Below are 21,897 nucleotides of genomic sequence, written 5' to 3'. Positions count from 1 at the left end.
AGATGCAGTCTGCAGAGGCAAAACCCAAATCTGAAACTCAACGTAGACATTGAGCCCTATTTGTTATTTGAATAATCAGTGTAATAGGGCACACCAGGGCAGCAAAACACACCTGTCAGTCACTTGTTCTAGTACTTTTTGTTCACATGAAAAATGGGTGAGTTCAAACAAAAGGTGCTATCTTCTCAGTTGTGTATCAGATCCAGATGTAAATACCTGAAATAAAAGGTAAATTTGTTGATCCTTTGTCTCATATTCATTGTTTAATGTCAAACCCAAATGTTTTCAGTCTACAGCAAAAATAAAGGAATTGCCCTCACTGTTTCAACACTTTTAGAGGGGAATGTTTATATTAAGCACTTTTGCATAATTCAAACAAAATGAATCAGTGGTGAAGGCCTGCTGTGTAGACTCTGTAAAAGAAACAAGTGGTCTGATATTGATTTCTCTGGTGGTTAATGTAAAAACAATATACATTCTTTAGCCTGTTCAGGGGCTGCACAGTGGAGTAGTGGTTAGCACTTTCACCTTGCAGCAAGAAGATCCTTGGTTCAAATTCCAGGGTGGGCCTGGGATCTTTCTCCATGGAGTTTCCATGTTCTCCCTGTGCATGTGTGGGTTTTCTCCGGGTACTCCGGCTTCCTCCCACAATACAAAAACATGCTGAGGTCAATTGAAAACTGTAAATTGCCTGTAGGTATGAATGCGAGTGTGATTGTTTGTCTGTATATGTAGCCCTGCAACAGACTGGCGACCTGTCTCGGGTGTCCCCTGCCTTCGCCCGAGTCAGCTGGGATAGGCTCCAGCGACCCTAGTGAGGATAAAGCGGTGTATAGAGAATGGATGGATGGAAGACTGACTGCAATTGTTTAACCACTGTGATAAAATTGAAGGCCTTATGTGTAAACTTTGTATCAGAAACTAACAGGTAGTCTAATAATTATTGATAGGGCTGCATACTGATTTCCCTTGGTAATTAGAGAAAAATACACACTTTACATTGTTCAGTGGCCTATTTAAAATCCAATTCATATATTTGCTTATATATATTTTATATACTAAGATTCAACCAACTAATGTCAGATTTAAAACTTTATTACGTGCTGCTGAATAACAGTAGTTGTATTCAGGTACATTTTTACACTGACAGTCCTGAATCTCGTTGTTTAAAAAAAGCGATTTGGTCTCTTTTGGTTCTCCGCACTACCCGTAGTTTCATGCTGTCAACGCGGAAGTCGCTATGAATTGCTACAGCGCTAACTGGTATTAGTGGTTTTAATTCCAAATTACGGCCATAAATATAAAACTTAGGGGCACTTTTTTTTTAAATACAGAGAAGGTTAGCTTTATAAAATGTTTTTTGATAGTGTGTCGGTGTGAAATGGGATGTCACGGCTGCTGCTCTGTGCAGAAAGTCGGTTGTTTGTTAGCGAGTTATCTCACTAGCTGAACTTACTCCTTCCTTGAACCAACCAAGCAGCACCATGAAAGTCCGTTCGTCTGTGTTTGCCTCGTTTATTTTAATATTTGAAGTGATCGGCGTGGCCCTGTTCCTGCGGGGTTTTTTCCCTGTACCTGTCAAGTCTTCCTTCTCATCCAAGAGCAGCCTGTCAGATCTGCCCGTCGAGCCGCTGACAGGTGAGCACACAGCAGCATCATATCTCCTCTACCCAGCTCCGAGAGACTTAAATCTCTTACAACTCAGAAAATATGTTCCTTCTGTCACAGGCAACTCCCCCAATTCCTCTCGCCTCCCTCAGCCGCTGTTTCAGAGAGTGGTTGTTATGTTGGTGGATGCCCTCAGAGAGGACTTTGTGTTTGGACCCAGTGGACGCATGTTTATGCCCTACACCAGACATGTGGTGGAAAGAGGCTCATCTCACAGCTTTGTGGCCAAGGCCAGACCGCCTACAGTCACCATGCCAAGGATCAAGGTAGGAGGTCACCCTGATGTCTCTGATGTGGGGTTTGGGCTAAGTTTTTCCAGGATATGTCCTGGTGTTTTTATAAAGTGATGAAAATGTCCTGTTTTTTCATTGGGCCACCAAATTAAACTAGAACTAAGAAATATTTTTTGTTAGTTTTTTGTAAGTTTGTGACAGCTATTTTTGTTGAAGTTGGATTGCTAGTATAGCAGAGGTATTTTTTCAGTTATTTATTTTAGGCATGTCCAATATTGGCTTTTTTGCTAATAACCGATATGCCGATGTTGTGCAGCTCTCAATTTCTGATTCCAATATCAACCGATACCGATATATGTTGACTATTTAATTAATTTTAGGTGTAATTTTAGCTCCCGGGGGGTTCCTGTGCCAGCTGGGCCAGTTGGTTCGTGTGGGCCCTCCCAGGTCCCTTGCCTCTTGGCTCTGGGGGCCCTCAGCGTCGGTACCAGTGGTCTTGCTACCTGCCTCCCCCACTGCTTTGTCCTCTTGGGCCGGATCCACACCAGACTGCCTCTGATTGTGCACTTCACATTTTTCACACCTCACTGTAAATAGCAACCTTTAGGCACATATAGGGACACAACATTTAGGGCCCCGAGGGCAGGTGGGGGTGGGAACGATGGGCACTGTGGTGGGGCGGGTGGCAGGGCTATACGGCCCTGTCTCCCCCTCATCACCCTCTTGCCTGCCTCCCCTGCTCTCCAATCTTTTTTTTAATTCACCACACACACTCACCTTGGGGGTAGGTCTGGGTTGGCTGACGCCCCCCCAGCCTCCCCACTTTTAATGCACCACATGACACTCAGGGTTACACTACCACGGTGCGCGGGTGGCGGGTGGGTCCTCTTGCCCCGGGCTGCCTGGGTCGGTTCTGGCGTGCTGGGGGTGTCGGTAGCTGCGCCCTCTTGTCTTCGGGGTCCGTGTGGTACGCGGTGGCCCCGGTTGCTGTCTGGGGGCGCTGCCCCGTGGCTCCTCGGCCTGTGGGGGGGTGCCCTGTCGGCTTGGCACTGCATTGCTGTGATGGCTGTTCTGGGCTTCGGGGTCTTTCACACTTGCATGTGCATGTTTGCTCAGGTCCCACCAGCTCCTGTCGAGTTCCGCTGTTGAGCAGTGATGGGACCCGCCGGAATGTGCTGAGACTCTCTCCAGAGTCTAATCTCACACTAAACCCTCTCTCCTTTTCTCTAGTATCTTCCTCTAGTATCTTCTGGCCTATTCCACTCTATACTAACATGACACCCACAACTATGGTGTGGGTGTGGTTAGTACTGTCTGGCTAATTATTCATTTATTTATTTATTGTTTGTTTGGTTTTCTGTTCTCTTGTGTATGTGTTTGCTTGTTTGTCTTATTGATGGGTAATTATTAGTTGGGAATAACACAACACCTGATATTCTTCAGATGTAATAGCACTGCTTGCTAGTCCCTGTCCCTGTCCATCCCCTCTCGTCCTGTCCACCCCTTTGTTTCCCCTCACATCACCACTGAGGTGTAGCACTGCCCTCCCTGGCTCTTAAACAGGGAAATGTAATAAAGAGTGTCAGCTTAGCTTTCAGGGAGGGCTGGTGATGGTCACACGCATGCACTAAATAATAAGATATTGGCTGCAAGACTAGAATATGCATTAATCTCATAAAGTGTTGACACCCCTTCCATGGAGTTAAACAATGAGAATAAATGCAGACACAAAGAAAAAAATTTTTTTGGTGGAATTATCACCTCATGCCTAATTTTATTGTGATGTCCCATTCGATATGTTTCAAATGCAACACGGCTTTCCAAATGTAAACATTGTCTGTGCAAAATATGAAAACTACTTCAACTTAAGTTGTGAAAAAAATGCCATATATATCTCCAGTAATCAATTAAATCAGCGTAATAACCTATAAATAACCACAACTCCAATTTTTTCCTTTATTTTAGTGCAGAAATGTACCTTGTGAAAATGTTCGCTTTATAAGAATTATCTTTTTACAAAACATTATAAACAGCCTGAAATTTCTTAAGAAAAATAAATTCAGTTTCAACAGCATTATGTTTCACTGTATCATTTACAAATAAAAACTTACAGATCACAGTTTATCTACAAAGACACCAAACATTTAGTCAGAGGTATCTGGAACTGAATAATATACTATTTTACTTTAAAAACAAAACAAAATTACAAAAATTAGACACAAAACGAGAAAAGCGAGAAACAAAATGACAAAAATGAGACAAACGACATGAAACAAAACAAAAATGGACAAACGACAAAAATGAAAAGCATCAAACGAAACAACAAAAACCACACTTGAAACAGTGAATAAAGCAAAACGCAGAACGCCAAAAACTGGTAACAAACCAACAAAAACAAGAGACAAATGATAAAAATCAGACGAAAAAAGACAGAAAACAAAAACGAGGCAAAATATTACAAAAATGAAAAGAACAATGAACAATCTTGTATTTTACTTCATGATCAAAACAACTTGTCACGGGTTAGGAATTATTTTAAATTTATAATATTACAAATTTCGCAAATGTAGTTAAAGGCTGGATTTGGACCCCCTCTGGTGGGCCGGTTTTGGCCCGTGGGCCACATGTTTGACTCCCCTGAAATAGTTAAATGGATGTCCTGGTAATAATTTGTTAAAGGATCAGATCAATCAAGTCAATGAAAACACTAAATTATATTGGTACAGATTCATGTTTTTTCTTTTTTCCCCCAAACAACAATTGCCCCTCCCTCTCCTTCTCCACAACCGTTCCCTCTCTCCCTACAGAAACATGAAAATAAGTAAATTAAATAATGTAAAATGATATCTACATATACTTAAAAGATAATAAGAACAATGAAAAAATATCTAAATTAATCTATAAAAAAGCAAAAAAAAGGAACAGATAATAAGGAAAAGTGAGCATACCTCCATGCACAGTCACCCAGCATGTAATCCTGAACCTGTCTGCATCCATTGGTTCTGTTTGTGGGACCCTGGTCTGATGAAATGGACTGCAGTGTTCCGAAAAGGGAGATGAGAGGTTGGCAGTGTTTGTAAAAGTTTTCAGATGAGCCACGGACAGCAAATTTAATTTTTTCTAACTTCAAAAATGACATTAGGTCCCAAAGCCAAGAGAAGTTTGAGGGAGGTGATTGATTTTTCCATAGAAGAATAAAGCGACGAGCAAAAGAGATTATGTTACGTTGTTTAGCAGTCAGTTTAATACCCTCCTCGGGGATGCCAGAGATGGCTGTCTGGGGTGAAGGGTGAAGGAGCCAGGGGTGGTTCCAGTACCTTGGATATAAAGTAAAAAAAAGGATCTTCAATATTCCGTGAGACTCATGCATGACCTGAACATGTGAGTCAGATCTGCAGTTTCTACAATAATTTAGCATCTATTACAATGTCCAGGTAACAGGACAGACTAAAGATGCTCACCAGTAATTAATACAATCTGGGGTTTGATAGAAAGTTAACAGGAGGAGATTTTGTTTGTTGCTTCCAACTGTTTAGGACTGTTTCCTCTGAGTTTATTAAATACCTGCTGCATCAACCAGCAGAAATCTTCAAAGCAAGGGAGTCGCTCACATTTACACACAGCAAACAACAGCAGTAGCTTCATTAATTACATAGACTTATAAATTATCCCAGACATGTAGGCAGGATTGATTAGGATTTATCAGGTCGCACTGTCACCTGTCAGTGGTCAGAATGTTGTGACTTATCGGTGTGTATATAATATCTAAAATATTATTATATGGTTAAACAGGATTTTAGATCATTAGAACAAAGTATAAAAATAAATATGAAAAGTAAATATGCAATACTAAAAATCAGGACCATTCTGAAATACTAGAAGCTCTTCAAAACTTCTATGGCTTGAGATTTTTCTAAGACATTTTCTTAAAGTCAGTGAAGGAGGAACTTTGAATCGCTAGAACTAGGCTGTCCCACAGCTTTGGAGCACCTTGTTGAAATGATCTTTGGTGCTTTAGTAAAAGGCAACTGCACTTCTCTCTTCTTTCTCGTCCAAGGGGCTTCATAGACTCTAACTGACTGATGGGGAGTCCCAGGTGTTTATTAAAAGCCACCTGAATGAGTCACTTGTGTCATGGTGTGAAATGTGGTGGAACTGTCTGGGGAGTAATGTCAGGACTGCATTATGTCGGGCTGACCTTATGGTTGTTCTAGTCTAATGCAGACTGATACAGCAGCTCTGCAGTAACTCCTACAGGTTCAGGTTTTATTGGAGCATGTTAGAAAATTCAGTTTAAGAAGCACATTGGAGGTTACAGTTTGTGATGCTGTTAAACCACGCTGTGTTGGATGTGTTTTGTATGTTGCAGTTCTATCAGCGAGTGACTAAACTGTAGCTTTCTTTTAACAATGTGAAACTTTACTGTAGTTGAGAAAAGAATATCTAGTCAGTCTAAAGCTGACCGGTCGGATCTTTACTGCGCGTTATTCCTTTGCTAACTTTTCCTGCTTGTGTCGCATTTAGATAAAAGAACCACAGCGTCTTACTTACTTGCTCTTCAGATTGTAACATTAAAGCTGACATGAATGCATCTTAATGCACAGCCGACATCTGTAAATTTTCACCACTGAAAAAATATAGTACTCCTCCAAGAAACAGCGGAGTTATGTTGCAATCAGGGTACGTCTGTTTGTCCGTCTGTCTGCCTGTTAGCAACATTACTCAAAACAAACCAACGGATTTGGATGACATTTTCAGGGAAGGTCAGAAATGACACAAGGACCAAGTGATTAGATTTTGGCAGTGATGCAGCTTATAGTCTGGATCCGTGGATTTGTTAAAGATTTCTGTATCATTGCGAGATAGCGACACAATTGATTAAATTGTGGGGGTGTTTCCGAGTCCCCTCAATTCCCACTGCCCGCTACATATTTAGGTCACGTGATTCGGTGTCCCTACATAACGTACACATGCATAACACTCGCCTGTACAAGGTCACTTTGTTTGTGGGTACGTCTATATTAAATGTCTGCATTCTATAGTGCGGTAATACCTCCATGAATTTGTTCAGGATTTCAGCCACTGGAAATGATACAACTGAGCGGCATTGGCAGAGTACTGGGCTCTCTGAGTGCTTTTGTTGTTGAGTCATTTAACAGCAGAAAAGAGTAGACACAAAAAAGTAAGCAGTAAAAAAAAAAAAAATCAAACCTTTAGATTTATTAATGATGGATATTTCATCCAGGTCAGTATTAATGCTGCAAGTGTTGCCAGTAAAATCCCTTTGAGGCCAAAATAAGCATGGAAAAAGGGAAATGTGTGGAACATTTTGAAATAGGTGCAAAATTTTCAGCCTTTAAGTGAAAATAGGGTTAGATGTCGGAATTTGGAAAGTGTGAAAACGTGGTGTCTTGTCACATTCGGGTGATGTGTCATCCTGATGAGAGTATTTTGGGAGCAGAGCCAGGAGGGAATTACAGTCAAGTCATGTGCGCCTTGCATTACAGTTTGTTGTGCTGCACCTCAGTAAGGCTGTGGGCAGACTGGGAAAGAATCAGTATGTTGTTGTCAGTGGTGTTGGAGAGATTTTGCAAAGAGAATGATTTTCCTGGATAAAAAAGAGAGCAGCTGAGTCGTGTCCATGCTGTATGGGTGCTGGGTAGTACTGAGCTGAGGGGAAGACGTCTCGCTGAAGTTGTCAGGTGAAGAAGAATATTCAGCCTGAGTGTCAGAAGGCAGAATAAAACACAAACATTCATGCTTTAGCAGTGGTGGGAGGAATGGGGATGTGCTGCCAGCGTCAAGCTGCTGTAACAGAAGAATATTGGAGCCAACAGTCTGCCCAGGAGAAGCCTGCTGCCGACAATCCACAATGTGGACAGAATCCTTCTCAGTGATGTCTCATAAATGTGGTCAGACAGGTAGCTCTGAGAGTGCAGTGTCAGCGATACTCAGGTCAGTGATGGTGGCAAAGAGCATGTGTGAGTTGACAGGGTTAAAAACAGTGAGCAGGATGAGTGGTGAAGAGTGGCAGCTGCAACCTGCAGCACTATCACATGCACTTTTCTGAAGCCTGAGCCAACTGAGTGTAGTGCACTGTAGAGGATAGCTTCCAGTTCTTTCCACAATATCAATATGTTGTTTTTGTAGAGTTATTTTGTTTGTTTTAAATAAATGAACAAGAAAAGCACTCGGAGAGTGCAGTACTCCACCAAGGCTAGTCAGTCGTATCGCTTAGAATGGATGAACTGTTGAAAAGATTTGTGACAGAAATCACAGCTACATAGAATGTGTTCATTTAATATCGATGTATCCACGAACAAAATGACCTTACGCTGAGCACAGGCATGTGTTATGCATGTGTACGTTATGGACGGATACCGAATCATGTGACCTAAATATGTAGCGGGTGACGGGAATTGATGGGACTCAGAAACACCCCCACAATTTAATCAGTTGTTCCTTGTATCGTTTCCAACGGATAGGTCCTGATAAGTCTAAAGTGGTGGATTTGTAGTAGGATCACAATCATGTGATCATCAGCAGACAGCTAATGTAGCGTTTACTTGTTGTCATGGTTACAGTGACGCTGTGCTGCTAAATCTAATCACTTGGTCCTTGTGTCATTTCTGATCTTCCCTGAAAATTTCCTCCAAATCCATTGGTCCAGTTTTGAGTAATGTTGCTCACAGAAAGACAGACAAATGCCAGTCGTCACATAACTCCGCCACATTCCCTGGCAGAGTAACTTATCATTTAACCTTTAAAATAGGCCTGCGTGATATCAATAACTTCTACAATGTGTTTTTTCATAATGCAAAGACAGTATGACTATAAATGAATCATAAAATGTGAATATTAGCTGTAAAGTTAATCTTCTTTTAATAGATCCACTGCTAGCACAGATCCTAAATACTGGATAATCTGCATCCAGTGAATAAAGAAATGAAAAGTATTATTTAAAAATGCTTTTATTGAACAACTAAATACATTGGCTGAACAATCTGAGGGAAATTTTTAAGAGAGATTTTCACGACCGATTGCAATAATCTGTCAACTTTTCTGTCAGTATTTTCTTCACTGTGCATTTGCAATATGACTGTCACACCGGGACAAAAACATGAAATTTTAAAACTGTTGACAAGACAGTTAAAACGCCGGGTTAGAGGTGCTGCAAAATGTACAAAGTCGGTTAATAAATAATAAAACTGGGTGTATGTCAGTCAAACCGCAGCGTGAAGCCTGAAAACAGATACCACACATTGGTCAGTGGGCAACATAAACAACCCTTAAAAGTTCAAATATCCTCAAAGAAAATAAAGTCAAATTACAGCATTAGTCTCGTTACTTAAAAGCCTTTCATGATATGTTATATATTGCAGCCATTTAGAGTTGCTAATTGTATTGTTTCCAAATTAGATTTTGATTTGAATTTGATGAATTGTCCAGCCCTGATGAATACTAAACCAGTTCTACAGAACATGAGTTTAAATAAATCATTGTAACTGTAAGTAATTCAAGCTTAATTTCCCCGTCTGTGTTTAAGAAACTCTCCGCTAAACTCAGCACAAACATCTCTGACATGTTCCTCACCCTTCTACTCTTCTACGGCACCAATTAATGTGAGGACTAGTGACAGCTAGCTGGAGCTTCATCCGTCAGATGGTGTGAATGCATGACCGGCATATCTAGAGAGGATAAATGGTCACAAGCTGAGTGGAATTTATCAATATTTTCTGTTTTATTTCTTTTTTAGTCAATCTTTTGTAATGAGTTTATTGCACATGGTCATATCCCTGTGATGATGAAATATATTTTATTGATCAGCCCTACTATAAAATGTCAATAATGATGACAAATGCTTGTGAAAGATTATCAGAACAGAAGGCAATGTATCAAAACTGCTCAGTTTAAGTGCAGGTAATTTTGATTAAATTGTTGATAATGTTTTCCATGAAAACTCGCACTTTTATTCATGTGCGAACATAACTGCACAAGGGTTTTCTAATCATCAATTAGCCTTTCAGCACCATTAGCTAACACAATGTAACATTAGAACACAGGAGTGATGGTTGCTGGAAATGTTCCTCTGTACCTCTATGGAGATATTCCATTAAAAATAATAGTCATTTATCACGTTAACAATGTCTAGACTGTATTTCTGATTCGTTTAATGTTATCTTCATTGAAGAAAAACTGCTTTTTTTTTCAAAAGTATGGACATTTCTAAGTGACCCCAAACTTTTGAATGGTAGTGTTTGTAATTTACCACAACAATGTAATCACTTTCCTTTCCTCCTTGTATATAAATAGGGAGGACTGGTGGGCTCTTTGATCACTCAATTAAATCGGATCAATCCACCTACACAGAGCTCACAGAGCTTTTTAGCTGCAGACTGTTGATAAATGATTCAGAGATGTTTAATGTTGCACTTATTTTGTCATGAATATTTAATATTTTTTCGTTCAGTGTGATTGAAAGTAATTAAAATTGATTTAATTGTTTTGTCAGGAAATGTGAGAAAACAATGCAAATATACCAGCTGCATATATAACAAAGCCTAAGAGGAAGACATAAAATTTTGTCTTTTCTGACCAAAAAAGTTTTTCTTTCAGACAAGACAGAGAACAACAGCAAACGCTCACAAAAGAGAAGCACTTCTGACTAGAAAAAGCCTAAATATGTCCAGTTATCTCCAATGTGAGACCAACATGTCCAGCCTGTACAATGCCAGGACAAAAAACTGGCTAATGTATATTATGACTTTAGCCAGATTACATTTTTAGTTTTCTCAAGGACTAAACAATGAATCTATAATAGGACAATTAGGCAGCACTCTGTTCTACTAATTTCCACTATGAGTGTTATTCTGCCGTTTAGTTAATTAAGCTGAGTTTGTATAATAGAAAAATGTAATGATCTACAGGTGCACTTCTCATCCAGTGGAGGTTGAATGATTTTGCTGCTACATTAAACATAATGATTGTCTTCACACTTACTGAGCGGTAGAAGCGAGCACACTGAAATGCGCTCGAAACAAGTTAAGTGTCTGTAAATGGATGAAAAACAGCACCTCCAACAGATTTCACTGTCAAAGAAGAGTTGATGCCGGCTGTCAGGCAGCGGAGTGTGTCATTGATGATGTGGAGGAAGGGTGACCGCGCACAGCGCAGCCAGATTGAGGTGGACATACAGAGAGACAGATGTTTCACCATAATCCATGGGTTTAGAGAAAGATGACGGAGGGAAAGGCCTTGAAGAAAGCAGGGGGGAAAAAATAGGAAACAGGCCTGAAAGTGAAGCCTTTTTAAAAGATTTTTGTTTATGGGAGGCCAGGAGGAAATCGATAGCAGAGGAAATTCAAAGTGAAATCTGATTTAGAAGCAGATGCATGAAGGGTTTATGGTGCAGGTGCAGGTTTATAGTGTGGACAAGCAGCACCTTCCTCGGAAACATGCACGTCTGATTTGTAGACTTGGTGAGAGCACACCGACTCATCTGCAGCCCTGCAGACGGGTCAGTTAATCACATGTAAGGAGGAAATGTAGCATTTGGCCTACTTTATTTATGTGGTATCTTGTCACAGACCTCCACTAAACTAAATAAAAAATGATCGTGAATTGATTAAAGATTGCTGTTTGTGATCTTAGCTCTGGTTTTATTGAGAAGCTGATATAAACAAGATAAATTACAGCCTGTTATAAATGGCATCTGCTATTTTTTTCTTATCTCTCGCATAAATAAGCATATTGCCTTCTTGGCTCTGAGGCACGCTGACACACGGCTTGGTTTTTAGCAGCTGCACTGGTCAGCGTGACCTTAAAGTGACTTAGAAGTTCTGTTATCCAAACGAGTGCAGTTCAATGATGCACCTGTAGGTGGCATCACAGACCAGCTGCCTTTGGCTGCCCGCTATCACTGCATTGCACCCAATTAACTGCCATGACACAGCCAACTAACCTAAATCATAATCTCTCAGTGGCTCAGACATTAATTTACACATACATTAGTCCTTCCACTACCTCCACTGTGTCTGATAGTGGAACTCCATGCAGAAATGTACCACGACTCACTGGGAAGCTTATTCGGGCACACAGTTGGGTTTAGTATCTATTTCCTTCTCTGTGTTTATTACTTTTGTTTTGAGTCCAGGCAGCACACAGTTGTTATACTAGAAACACCACTCTGGGGGTCTTTCCACTAAATCTGACGATTCCTCTTTAGCTATGACAGAGAAAGTCCTGTGTTCATATGAGGCCAGCTGAGACTCACTCTGGGAGGCACAGCAGTCCATGGACGTTACCGAGGTGCAGGATTTGGATGGATTCAGTTAATCGCAACAGTCGCAGCAAAGCACTGTGGGTGTTTTAAAAGGCTGCTATCTGCCTGGGTAGCATGAACACAGTAGTGCATAACACCTCCACCGGTATTATCTGGTAATAAGGCCTAGAAGATTTTCAAGTTAATGGTTCACTAGTCAAAAGAAAAATAAGTGCTGGAGAAGGAAAGTGAAAAATCTTTTGCCAGGCTTGAGGGCTTGAAATCACAGCCTCTTCTGTCTGCTTTTTGGCATTTTTACAAGGTTTCATGGCAGTGCCAGAGAGAGTCTGTATACCCCACTGATGTTGTATTTGACATTTAAGCAGTAGCTCGCTGCATGCCGAGACACATACTGCGGGCCATTAATTAGTATGTTGAGGAGTCGCTGATTCATTTGGGCAGCTTCTCAGTGTTTTTTTTTAGCATCTGAAGAAATTTTGAGATGAACTTTGTCACGGAGAACTGATCTTTATCTCCACAGTAGAATTATTGATATGTGTGTTTCTGGCAGTTTTTATCCGAGCTGCTGGTTTTTTACCTGTGTGTGACTGCTTAGGCAGAAAAAACATAAATCCTCTGTTTGAAGAAGAACCTTGTGTCTCTTCCTGAAGCATGCGTCTTCACTGGCAGCAGCAAAACAATGGCAAGGAAGGAAGTGGTGAATAATTGAGCTTCGAGAACAAAGCTGGGTCTCAAATTTCCAACCCCAATTTCTAGTTTTAGCATTTTTTTCATCGTACCTGTAAATCAACGCATAAAGCTGCAAGGCTTCTGACATTATTCAGTCGTAGGGTATGTTTATTAGTGGTTAAACAGGTGACAGGAACATTTCAAACTGCCAAAGGAGAATTTTGTTTCCATACATCAAGACTGACATTGATATAAACATAATGTTCTCGGGTATATTGGAATTGTGATGGGAGATAAAGAAGATTTTGAAGCTTGCCGCAATTGTTGATGCATCTCTGCTCATGTTTGTGGGGGTGCGACATCTTTAGTTTACTGCTGTTTGAAGGAGTTTTCTACAGAAGAGCTAAAGCGGTGCTCAAATAGCGACCACGCACACATTGCTTCAATATATAAAACCCTGATAAGATGAGCAAAATAGATATGAACTGGAAAAACAGGGCTATGTAAGGACAAATGCACCAACTATAAAAGGGATGAAATAACGCTTTAAGAAGTTGATTTAAAAAGATGAGTGTGAATTTGCCAGCACAGCCCCCTCGACGGTTTCCTCTCGCACCTGGGCCCTCGCACAATAAAGGCCGGTCACCGCTGATTTTGAGTCTGGATTTCTGAGCATCCCGGAGGATCTGAGGCTGTGCTCCAGGCAGCTCATTGGGGGGGTTCAAAACAATGTTTCCTGCCTGCATCTGCAATCTCATGTCTCCTTCGGTGCGTAAAGACAAGGCCTTTGTACTCCCCCCTCCCCTTGACGGAGCGCCACGCTCTTTCCTGACTTCCAAAATAGGCTGTGTTTTCCTTGTCAGTCAAATGGAGGCCAGTGTTGTTTTATTTTGGATTCCATGATGAAATCGGTAGAAATTGTACTTCATAAATATCATCCATCAACCTAATTCAGCTTTCCATTTGTGGCGGGGAGATTGGTTTGGGGGTGTGGGACTTAGTTTCAAATGTACCAATATAGTGACCAACTAGAATAATGGTAAATTGACTGATTTGATTGATTCAGTTGTTTTTATCTGTAAAGATTGTTAACAATAAAAAGTTTTATTTTTTGCTGAACACTTTACTGCAGCACAAATCTTAATTAACTGGGTTAATATGATGAAACTGTAAGGTTGTGCAACACCATTAAAAGACAATTATTGTTCAAAGGACAATGACAAAAACATATCCCTCCCCAGGCTCTTACCACTGGCAGTATCCCAGGCTTCATTGATGTGGTAATGAACCTAAATTCTCCTGCACTGTTGGAAGACAACCTCATTTGGCAGGCCAAAACAGCAGGGAAGAGGATCGTCTTCTATGGAGACGACACCTGGGTGCGCCTGTTCCCGAAACACTTCATGGAGTACGATGGCACCACCTCCTTTTTTGTGTCCGACTACACTGAGGTATGTACGAGATAAACAGCCAGGGTTTTAGCTCTATATAACATGAGAGTGATACATTGTTCTGCAAATTTCTGTGTTAGTCATTGATGAAGAGAATACCAGACCTTTTGCTATGGACACTTAGCGTCACGTTCTTTTATATTTTATTAAGTGCTACTGTCTGCCAGATCCCTCTTACCTTTTGCTATCACACCTATTGCTATTTGCAATTGTTTACCAGACACTTTAATTCAATTACTGTTTTGTTCTGTTGTCTTAACCTCAGTCACTGATTAGCGACCATCCACAAATTCACCACTATTCTCCTTGGTAGTTACATACAGCCCCCTCCCTACCCTGTGATCCGTCCTCTGATATTCCTATAAAATGTGTACCCTGAAAATGCTCTGGGTCGAATTACCTTTGCAGACTAATACTCAGTGTTGGTAAATCCACCGTATTTCCAGAAGTACCAATAAAACACACCACTACAGCAAACTTCGAAGAACCAAGAGTGAAATTTCTTCAACATCACGAAGCTGATTGTTAAAACTGTTCATGTTCATTGATTGGCCACAACATTAAAACCGCCTGGTTAATACTGTGTAGCTCCTCTAAGTGTTGCCAAACCCCCTCCGACCTGAATCTCACAGACCTCTAAAGGTGTCCTGTGGGATCTTCCAAATCCTCAAAGTAGTGAGTTAGGACCACAGTGGATCTGACTTTTCCAGCACATCCCAGACGATCAGTTGGAGAATTTGGAGGCCAAGTCAACACCTTGAACTCTTTATGTTCCTCAAACTGTTCCTAAACAGTGTTAGCAATGTGGCAGGGAGTGTTTTGCTGTTGAAAGAGGCTATGAATTTGCGTATATGGTCTGTAACAGTGCTTAGTGGTTCAGGTCAAAGTAACATCCACAAGAATGCAGGACCAAAAGTTTCCCAGCAGAGCATCACATTGGCTCCGTTGGCTTGCTTCCTTCCCATAGCGCATCCTGCTGCCATCAGGTAAACAACATACACTCATGAATACAAACATGAAAACATGATTCTTCAGACCAGGTCACCTTCTTCCATTGCTCCATGGTCCAGTTCTGAGGCTCAGCAACCCATTGTAGGACCTTTGAGTGGTGGACAGCAGTCTGAAGGAGCACTTTGGTTTGCAGCTACACAGCCCCATCGTTCTATAGTCAGCCTTTATGTTTTTATCACTTGGTGTCACAGTAGCTCTTCTGTAGGATTGGCTCTCTCCCCATGCACATCACTGAGCTTTGGGCATACATTTCGTAGATAGAAACCCCACAAGATGTGCAGTTTTGGAGATACCGTGAACCAGTTACAAAGTCCGCACAGTTTGTCAAAGTCGCTCTCATCCCTTCACTGTCAACTTTTCCTGCTTCCAACACATCAACATTTCTGTTTAACTGCTTCTTTATAAATCCCACTGTGCTGAGCCTTTTGCCTGACGTGGGATTGTCACAGGATTGACTAAACCCCCTGTTAGCTCAGTTTTAATTTTCTCTAAAGCTGGATTTGGATAATCACATGAAATCTTTGATATAAGTAGCTAAATCCCTTGTTTCTGTATAGGTTGACAACAATGTAACTCGTCACTTGGACAGCACCTTGAAGAGAGACGACTGGGACATTATGATCCTCCACTACTTGGGCCTGGACCACATCGGTCACATCAGTGGGCCGCACAGTTCACTCATCCAACCTAAACTCCTGGAGATGGACGACATCCTGAAGAAGATCCACGGTGCTCTCATCTCAAAGGTGAGCTGTTCTCTTTATCTGTGTTATATGATGTTATTTTTTCTGTTACTCTCATCAACTGCGTTCTTTGTGGCTACAGCAGCTCAGATTGTGTTTGCTTTTGCAGGAGCAGCAGGTTAGAACATTGCATGTAATGTGGAAGGATTAGTTAGCTCACATTAGCAGCCCCAGAGAGAATTATAACAGCATTTTTGCTATCCTATTTGCTTCTTAGCATATTTCAAGCTTTTGTTTTGGTCTTCATTGCCTGCTCATGGTAGACCATCAACCTTCACTATTCTGCCAAGGAAGGTGGTTAAGTTATGTGATGATTGGCGTACGTTTGTCAGTCTGTTTGTCTGTCTGTTCACAACATCACTCAAAAACGGACCAGGGGCCTCATTTATAAAGCTTGTGTACGCACAAAACAGGGCCACTTTCTACGCAAAGGTTGTGATTTATAAAAACAAACTTGGCGTGAGAATGTGCGCACCGGTGCGCCAACCTTGATTCTTGATGCTTGCTTACGCACAAAACAGGGCGTAAATCACAAACTTTGCGTAGAAAGTGGCGTACGCTGTGTTCGTTGTGATTTCTAAAACAAACTTGGCGTGAGAATGTGCGCACCGGTGCGCCAACTTTGATGCTTGCTTAAGCACATTTTGGAGACAGAGGAACGACAGTGCCGGAGGGTGAAGTGGCGAATTGAAACCAGATTGATCTCAAACCTTTATTGTTATCACATATTAGACTTGTAGAGCCGGATAATCATAAACCCTCATTGTTGTAGATGTTCATATAGTGTGTCATTCGGCCGACGACTGTATTTGCAGAACTATGTTCATATATCAACAGGGGCGGATTGAACGTTATTTCATTCGGTCGTTTGACCGAAGGACCGGTCCACATCTGGGGCCGGTGCGGTGATCTTTATTAAATAATTTTGTTTACTGATCACCCGGCGTCCGTACGGCTCATCGGGGAAAGCAGAAGACCCATTTGCAGGGGTGGTCTCCGACGCAGTGGCCCGGGTTCGATTCCTGCACGCGGCACTTTTATGTATGTCTTCCCCCTACTCTTCTCCCCATTTCCTGTCACTCTTCACTGCAACTATCACAGTAAAAAGGCAAAAAAAAGTAAAGAATTTTGTTTATTTATCCATATGCGGCCGAATGGGATGAGCGTCCAACCATTAATCAGCCCTGTACAGGCACGCAGGCACACATGCTTCACACCACAACCCCCGAGTGAAAATGAATTTGTCTATGTGAACCGAAAAAATGTACATTCAATCAGTTTACAAATTATTTGTACATCGGACATGATCATAGCAAATTTAGTGGCAGGGTGGCCTGGGTCAACACATGACTCATTCATCCTGACGCACAGCAGTGAAAAGACTGCCGGCCGGCGCTGCGTGAAATGCCGTGGATCAGCAGCTTATTTATATACAGATACATTCATGAGTTACTTTGCATTGACCATTCATGGTAAAATGTGGGTGTGTTGTGGGCGGAATGTGAGGTGGATCCACCTGTGCAATCTTCCAGCTGGTGTGTGATTTATCAAGAAATTGCATGCAGCTGTGCTTACGCAAAGTTTTATAAATCAGGGGCAAAGGGCATACGCCCATTTCGCATTTTCGGCGTACGCAAACTTTAGTATGAATCCTACGCAATGTTTTATAAATGAGGCCCCAGCTGATTTGGATAAAATTTCCAGGGAAGGTCAAAAATGATACAAGGACGAACTAATTATATTCTAGCAGTGATGTGGCTTATAGTCTGGAGCCACGGATTTGTTAAAGATTTGTGTCACATGATTGCGATCCTACAACAAATTGTCCGCTGCGGACTTATCTGGAATTATCCATTGGATATCATACAACAACTGAGCAGCCTTGGTGGAGTACTGCGCTCTCCGAGTGCTTTTCTTGTTTCTGTTGAAGTTCCAGTCATCAGACAGATAAAATGTATTGACTAAGTTAAACATAATGAGCTACTCAATTCATATGAATACAGGTGCTCCTAACACGTCAGCCTTCTTAGTAGAATTAACACAAAAATATTAAGCAACTGTTTTGATACTTTATTGTGAAAACTCTTTTCAAGTAAGCATTTCCCAGTTCCAGCTTCTCAGTGGTGAGCATTTGCTGCTTATCTTTAGGTTCTGAAAAGACATAATGACAGCAGTTGTCGTGGGAGTTCACAGTGGGGCTAAATAATGTGTTAAACAAATCATATTGCAATTGTTTTGACAGATATTGTGGTATTTGATCACACAATTCTGTTGGGAATGGTCATTTTTACAAATGGTCAAGCAAGCATATCCTGTTATCATTTGTGGAGTATGATTTATATCATCTCTAGCACTGCGGTGCGTCATTTATAGTGGTATTTTGTGACACATTTTACCTTCATCTCCTGCAATTTGGGTATTTCCCTCATTCATGTTGGAATTTCAGTAATATTTTGATTAATTATTCAGGCCCAAATCACTCTAATTTGTCATGATTAGTAGAACAAAGAATTCATTTTAAAAATGAGAGAACAGTGGGCCCATTATTGATAATGAAAACAACAGATTTACAAAATACATCAGCAAATGTTACGGTGGAACTAAAAATAGTTGTACAACTGTGTTCAATGTCACAAAATCAAAAGGAGTGAATATTGGTGGTATTATGGCATCTTTTGTTGAGTCCCTTTTGCTTGAATGGTGAACTCCCAGCAATGAAACTATTATATAGAAATGTCATTTCAGAATGTCAATACATTGTAAAACTGTTGCTAAAAATGAAAAGTATCACTTTCATTTCATGAAAATCTGAAGGATTACAACTGAAACCTCTGTTATTTACCCACTCTGTTTGGAGGTATTGGCTTAGCTTCTAACGTTTGATTCCAGTTAATTGGACTGATTTGCTCTGTGTCAGTGGGCTTAATTCAGCTGCTGCTTGTCAACATCTGTTTCTCTCTATTAACATTCATTACACTTGACGTGCTTCAAATTTTTAGTAGTAAATTTAGCGTTTGCAGGGATGTTAAAACACTGCTATACTAGTAGTTAATATCATTACAAAACAAAGAAAGGAAAATATACAAATATGAAGTAATGATCAATAGCTGATATATTAACAAGATGCTATCAGTGAATATTTTGGGGTGATCAGTTCCTGGATAATCATCTAATTACACCCATAATTTGTTCTGCTTCCAGCATTTACTACGTTATCTGTTGCAGCAACCCTCCAGATTTAATAAACTGTTAAGCTTTGTGTTATCTTTAATTTTGTGCTTAATCAGTGTGCAGGTCTTGTGCCTTTGTTTCCCTCTGTGTGGTCTGACAGCTGTGCATGCATATTGTCTTTGCACTGTCTGTGTGTGTGTTGCTAATGGGCTTTGCCTCGCTGTCATTCTGCTACTTAGCTTGTATTTAGATTGTCATGTCGTGTCTTCATGATACCACAGCCTCCCTCGTGTTTCCCATGCTTTCATATATTTGATGTGGCAGAGAGAACAAAGGCCAAGTGTACACATCCTTGTAAACTTCCCCTCCTTGCTGACGATAGGGTATCATTTGGGTATGTTGCTGCAACATTTCACAGCATTCCAAAAGCTGTTAATTCTGTTAAATGTTTTCTATGTGTGGCAGGCAGTGGTGCCTCGTATGGGCTGCTCCCAGTGAGCATTTTGAATGAAATGTGTTTGAAAGTCTTGTTTCAGTCACATTAATGAAAGCTGTGCCTGTTATTTTCTACAGCGGCATTGTGACCTAAATATAGACGCGGCCCGATAGGGTCCGGCAGGATGCCTTAGAAGCTTCTAGAAAAGCAACCATGTTTTCTCTGATCAGCACATGATTTTAACATGTCGGGCTGGTGTGATCTTATCATATCAGGCTGTTTCTCTGGCGGTGTGAGCTGACTGTTGTTAGCTGCTGCATCCTGAAGCGCTAAAAGCAACGTTGGTTTCAGCTGCAGGAGAGAAAAGGAGCGTAGCATTCAAATGACAGCACTCAAAGTTCCATTTGTAATGTGATGCGAGTCGCCCATTTCAGCTAGCTCTTATTAGGGGCAGAGAAACGCTTTACCTGCAGCGTGGGCAGACGCAACACTCTCCTTTAAACTTGATTGGAAAACAGGACCTCCTGGTCATAGTGACCTCAGTCAGACCTTTGTGTTAATGGAGAGCGCATGGCCTCAATCTTCTCTTCTTGATATTTCAGATTTTAAGGTTGGTTTTCTACTTTCGGCTGTCTGAAGTGTAAAACTTCTTAAATCTGACCTGCAGAAAAAGTGAGGAATCTGAACCCTGCAAGGGAGACACATTAAATGGATTTTCAAAGCTGCAAATGTTTAGATTGTTACAGTGTGCAGCAGAAGTAAGTACACCTCTGTGCAATGTCACCTGAATGTCAAATGAATTAAAATTGTATCATCTTTCAGTAATTGCATTATTTCATAGTTGGCAAGCAGAGTAGCTCCTCAAAAACACATTCTTTTAGAAAGGCTATCTTTAAAACATAGGCTCAAAATCACAGGTACACCAGTTAAAAAGCCTTCATTGTTGAAATAAAATAGAGCATACTTTGGATTTACATTTAGCCTAATTGCATGAATCTGGTTATAAAGTGATGGCTCCACATGGAAGATTATTGCCAGAGAAACTGAAAAATCAGATTGTGAGGCTTCACAAAGTCGGAAAAGGATACGGGAAGATTAGTGACCAACTGAAACTCAGTTGCAGCCATAATCAGGAGGTGTAGAATGAGCCATAGTACCACTAACCAGCCATCCTCCTAAAATGCAAGGTGTGCTGTTTTCACATTATAGCTCTGCAAAACAGGTGTGAAAATGCCTCAGATGTAATTCAGAGGCTATCTTGTAGCTTCTGTGAAAGCTGAGACAGTATAAATAACAGAACATAACATTTGATGACATCCAACAAACCCTCCAAAGATTGCTTTCTATTTGGCACAAAACAGCAAGATGTGACTTTACTGAAGAACACGAACAACCTGATGAGCACTGGAAGCACATTCTTTGGTCAGACAGAAAAGATGAATTTGTTGAGTTTTGATGGGGTCCAGCATGTTTGGTGTGAACCTGATCAGGATTACAGTCCTGACAGTGAAGCACAAAGGTGAGAGTGTGATGAAATCAGGCTGCATGAGTGCAACAAAGTGTTTGGGAAATGGATCTCACAAAATTTTTGCTGCCAGTATGACTTGCAGTCTGCAGAAGCTTGGCAGGCAGAAGAGGACAACAACCATCCAAAGCTCAGTGCCAAAGTCACACACGAGTTTCTAAAGAAGGAACAAGTGAAAACTATCACCTGGCCAAATAAGCTGCCTGACTTCAATCCAATAGAACACATTTGAGGTATTTTAAAGAGAAAGTCAGAGCGACACAACCCCTGCAGCTGCTGAGAAAGTTGTTTCAGAAATTAAGGAAACACTAGTATTCTCAGTGATGAGGGGGGCTGAGTCTGTCATTAGAAATAAAGGTGAACATACGAAGTATTGAAATATTAAACATTTTATTCTCAGTAGTGAAAGGACTTCCTAAAGTGGGGTCTGTATTCTGAGCTTCTTTATTTGTAATACCCTCTTGAGAACTGAGGGGGGAAAGTATCTTTTAATCTAACTTTTTAGTGATTTCCTGCATTTTTGAAGCCAAAACAATAACTCACAATTTAGAATTTTATAAAATATTTTTTAGATTAGAGATATATAAATCTCTAATAAAAAACAGCAAGACTTTGAAATCAAAATAGGCCCACAAGCAAACAAGAACAATAATGATAATAATAAAAGCTTTTTTGTATAGCACCTTTCAGCAGAACATTCACAAAGTG

General features: G+C 40.8%; 1 protein-coding gene across 3 annotated transcripts in view; it reads left to right on the top strand.

Moving 5' to 3' along the window:
* Positions 1–1,218: 1,218 nt before the first annotated feature.
* The window catches only part of pigg (phosphatidylinositol glycan anchor biosynthesis class G), a 182,196-nt gene continuing 161,517 nt past the window's right edge, over positions 1,219–21,897 (top strand). For all 3 annotated transcript variants that reach the window (XR_007944506.1, XM_051954047.1, XM_051954048.1), the window contains exons 1-4: positions 1,219–1,638; positions 1,729–1,934; positions 14,094–14,303; positions 15,872–16,060. Coding sequence is in view for 2 of the 3 variants with exons in the window: in XM_051954047.1 (XP_051810007.1) it covers positions 1,485–1,638; positions 1,729–1,934; positions 14,094–14,303; positions 15,872–16,060 (759 nt within the window). In the remaining variant the exon portion in view is untranslated. The remainder of the gene's footprint in view (positions 1,639–1,728; positions 1,935–14,093; positions 14,304–15,871; positions 16,061–21,897) is intronic.

The sequence above is a fragment of the Acanthochromis polyacanthus genome, chromosome 10, assembly GCF_021347895.1.
Source record: "Acanthochromis polyacanthus isolate Apoly-LR-REF ecotype Palm Island chromosome 10, KAUST_Apoly_ChrSc, whole genome shotgun sequence".
NCBI lineage: Eukaryota > Metazoa > Chordata > Actinopteri > Pomacentridae > Acanthochromis > Acanthochromis polyacanthus.
This window is presented reverse-complemented; position numbering and strand designations above follow the sequence as displayed.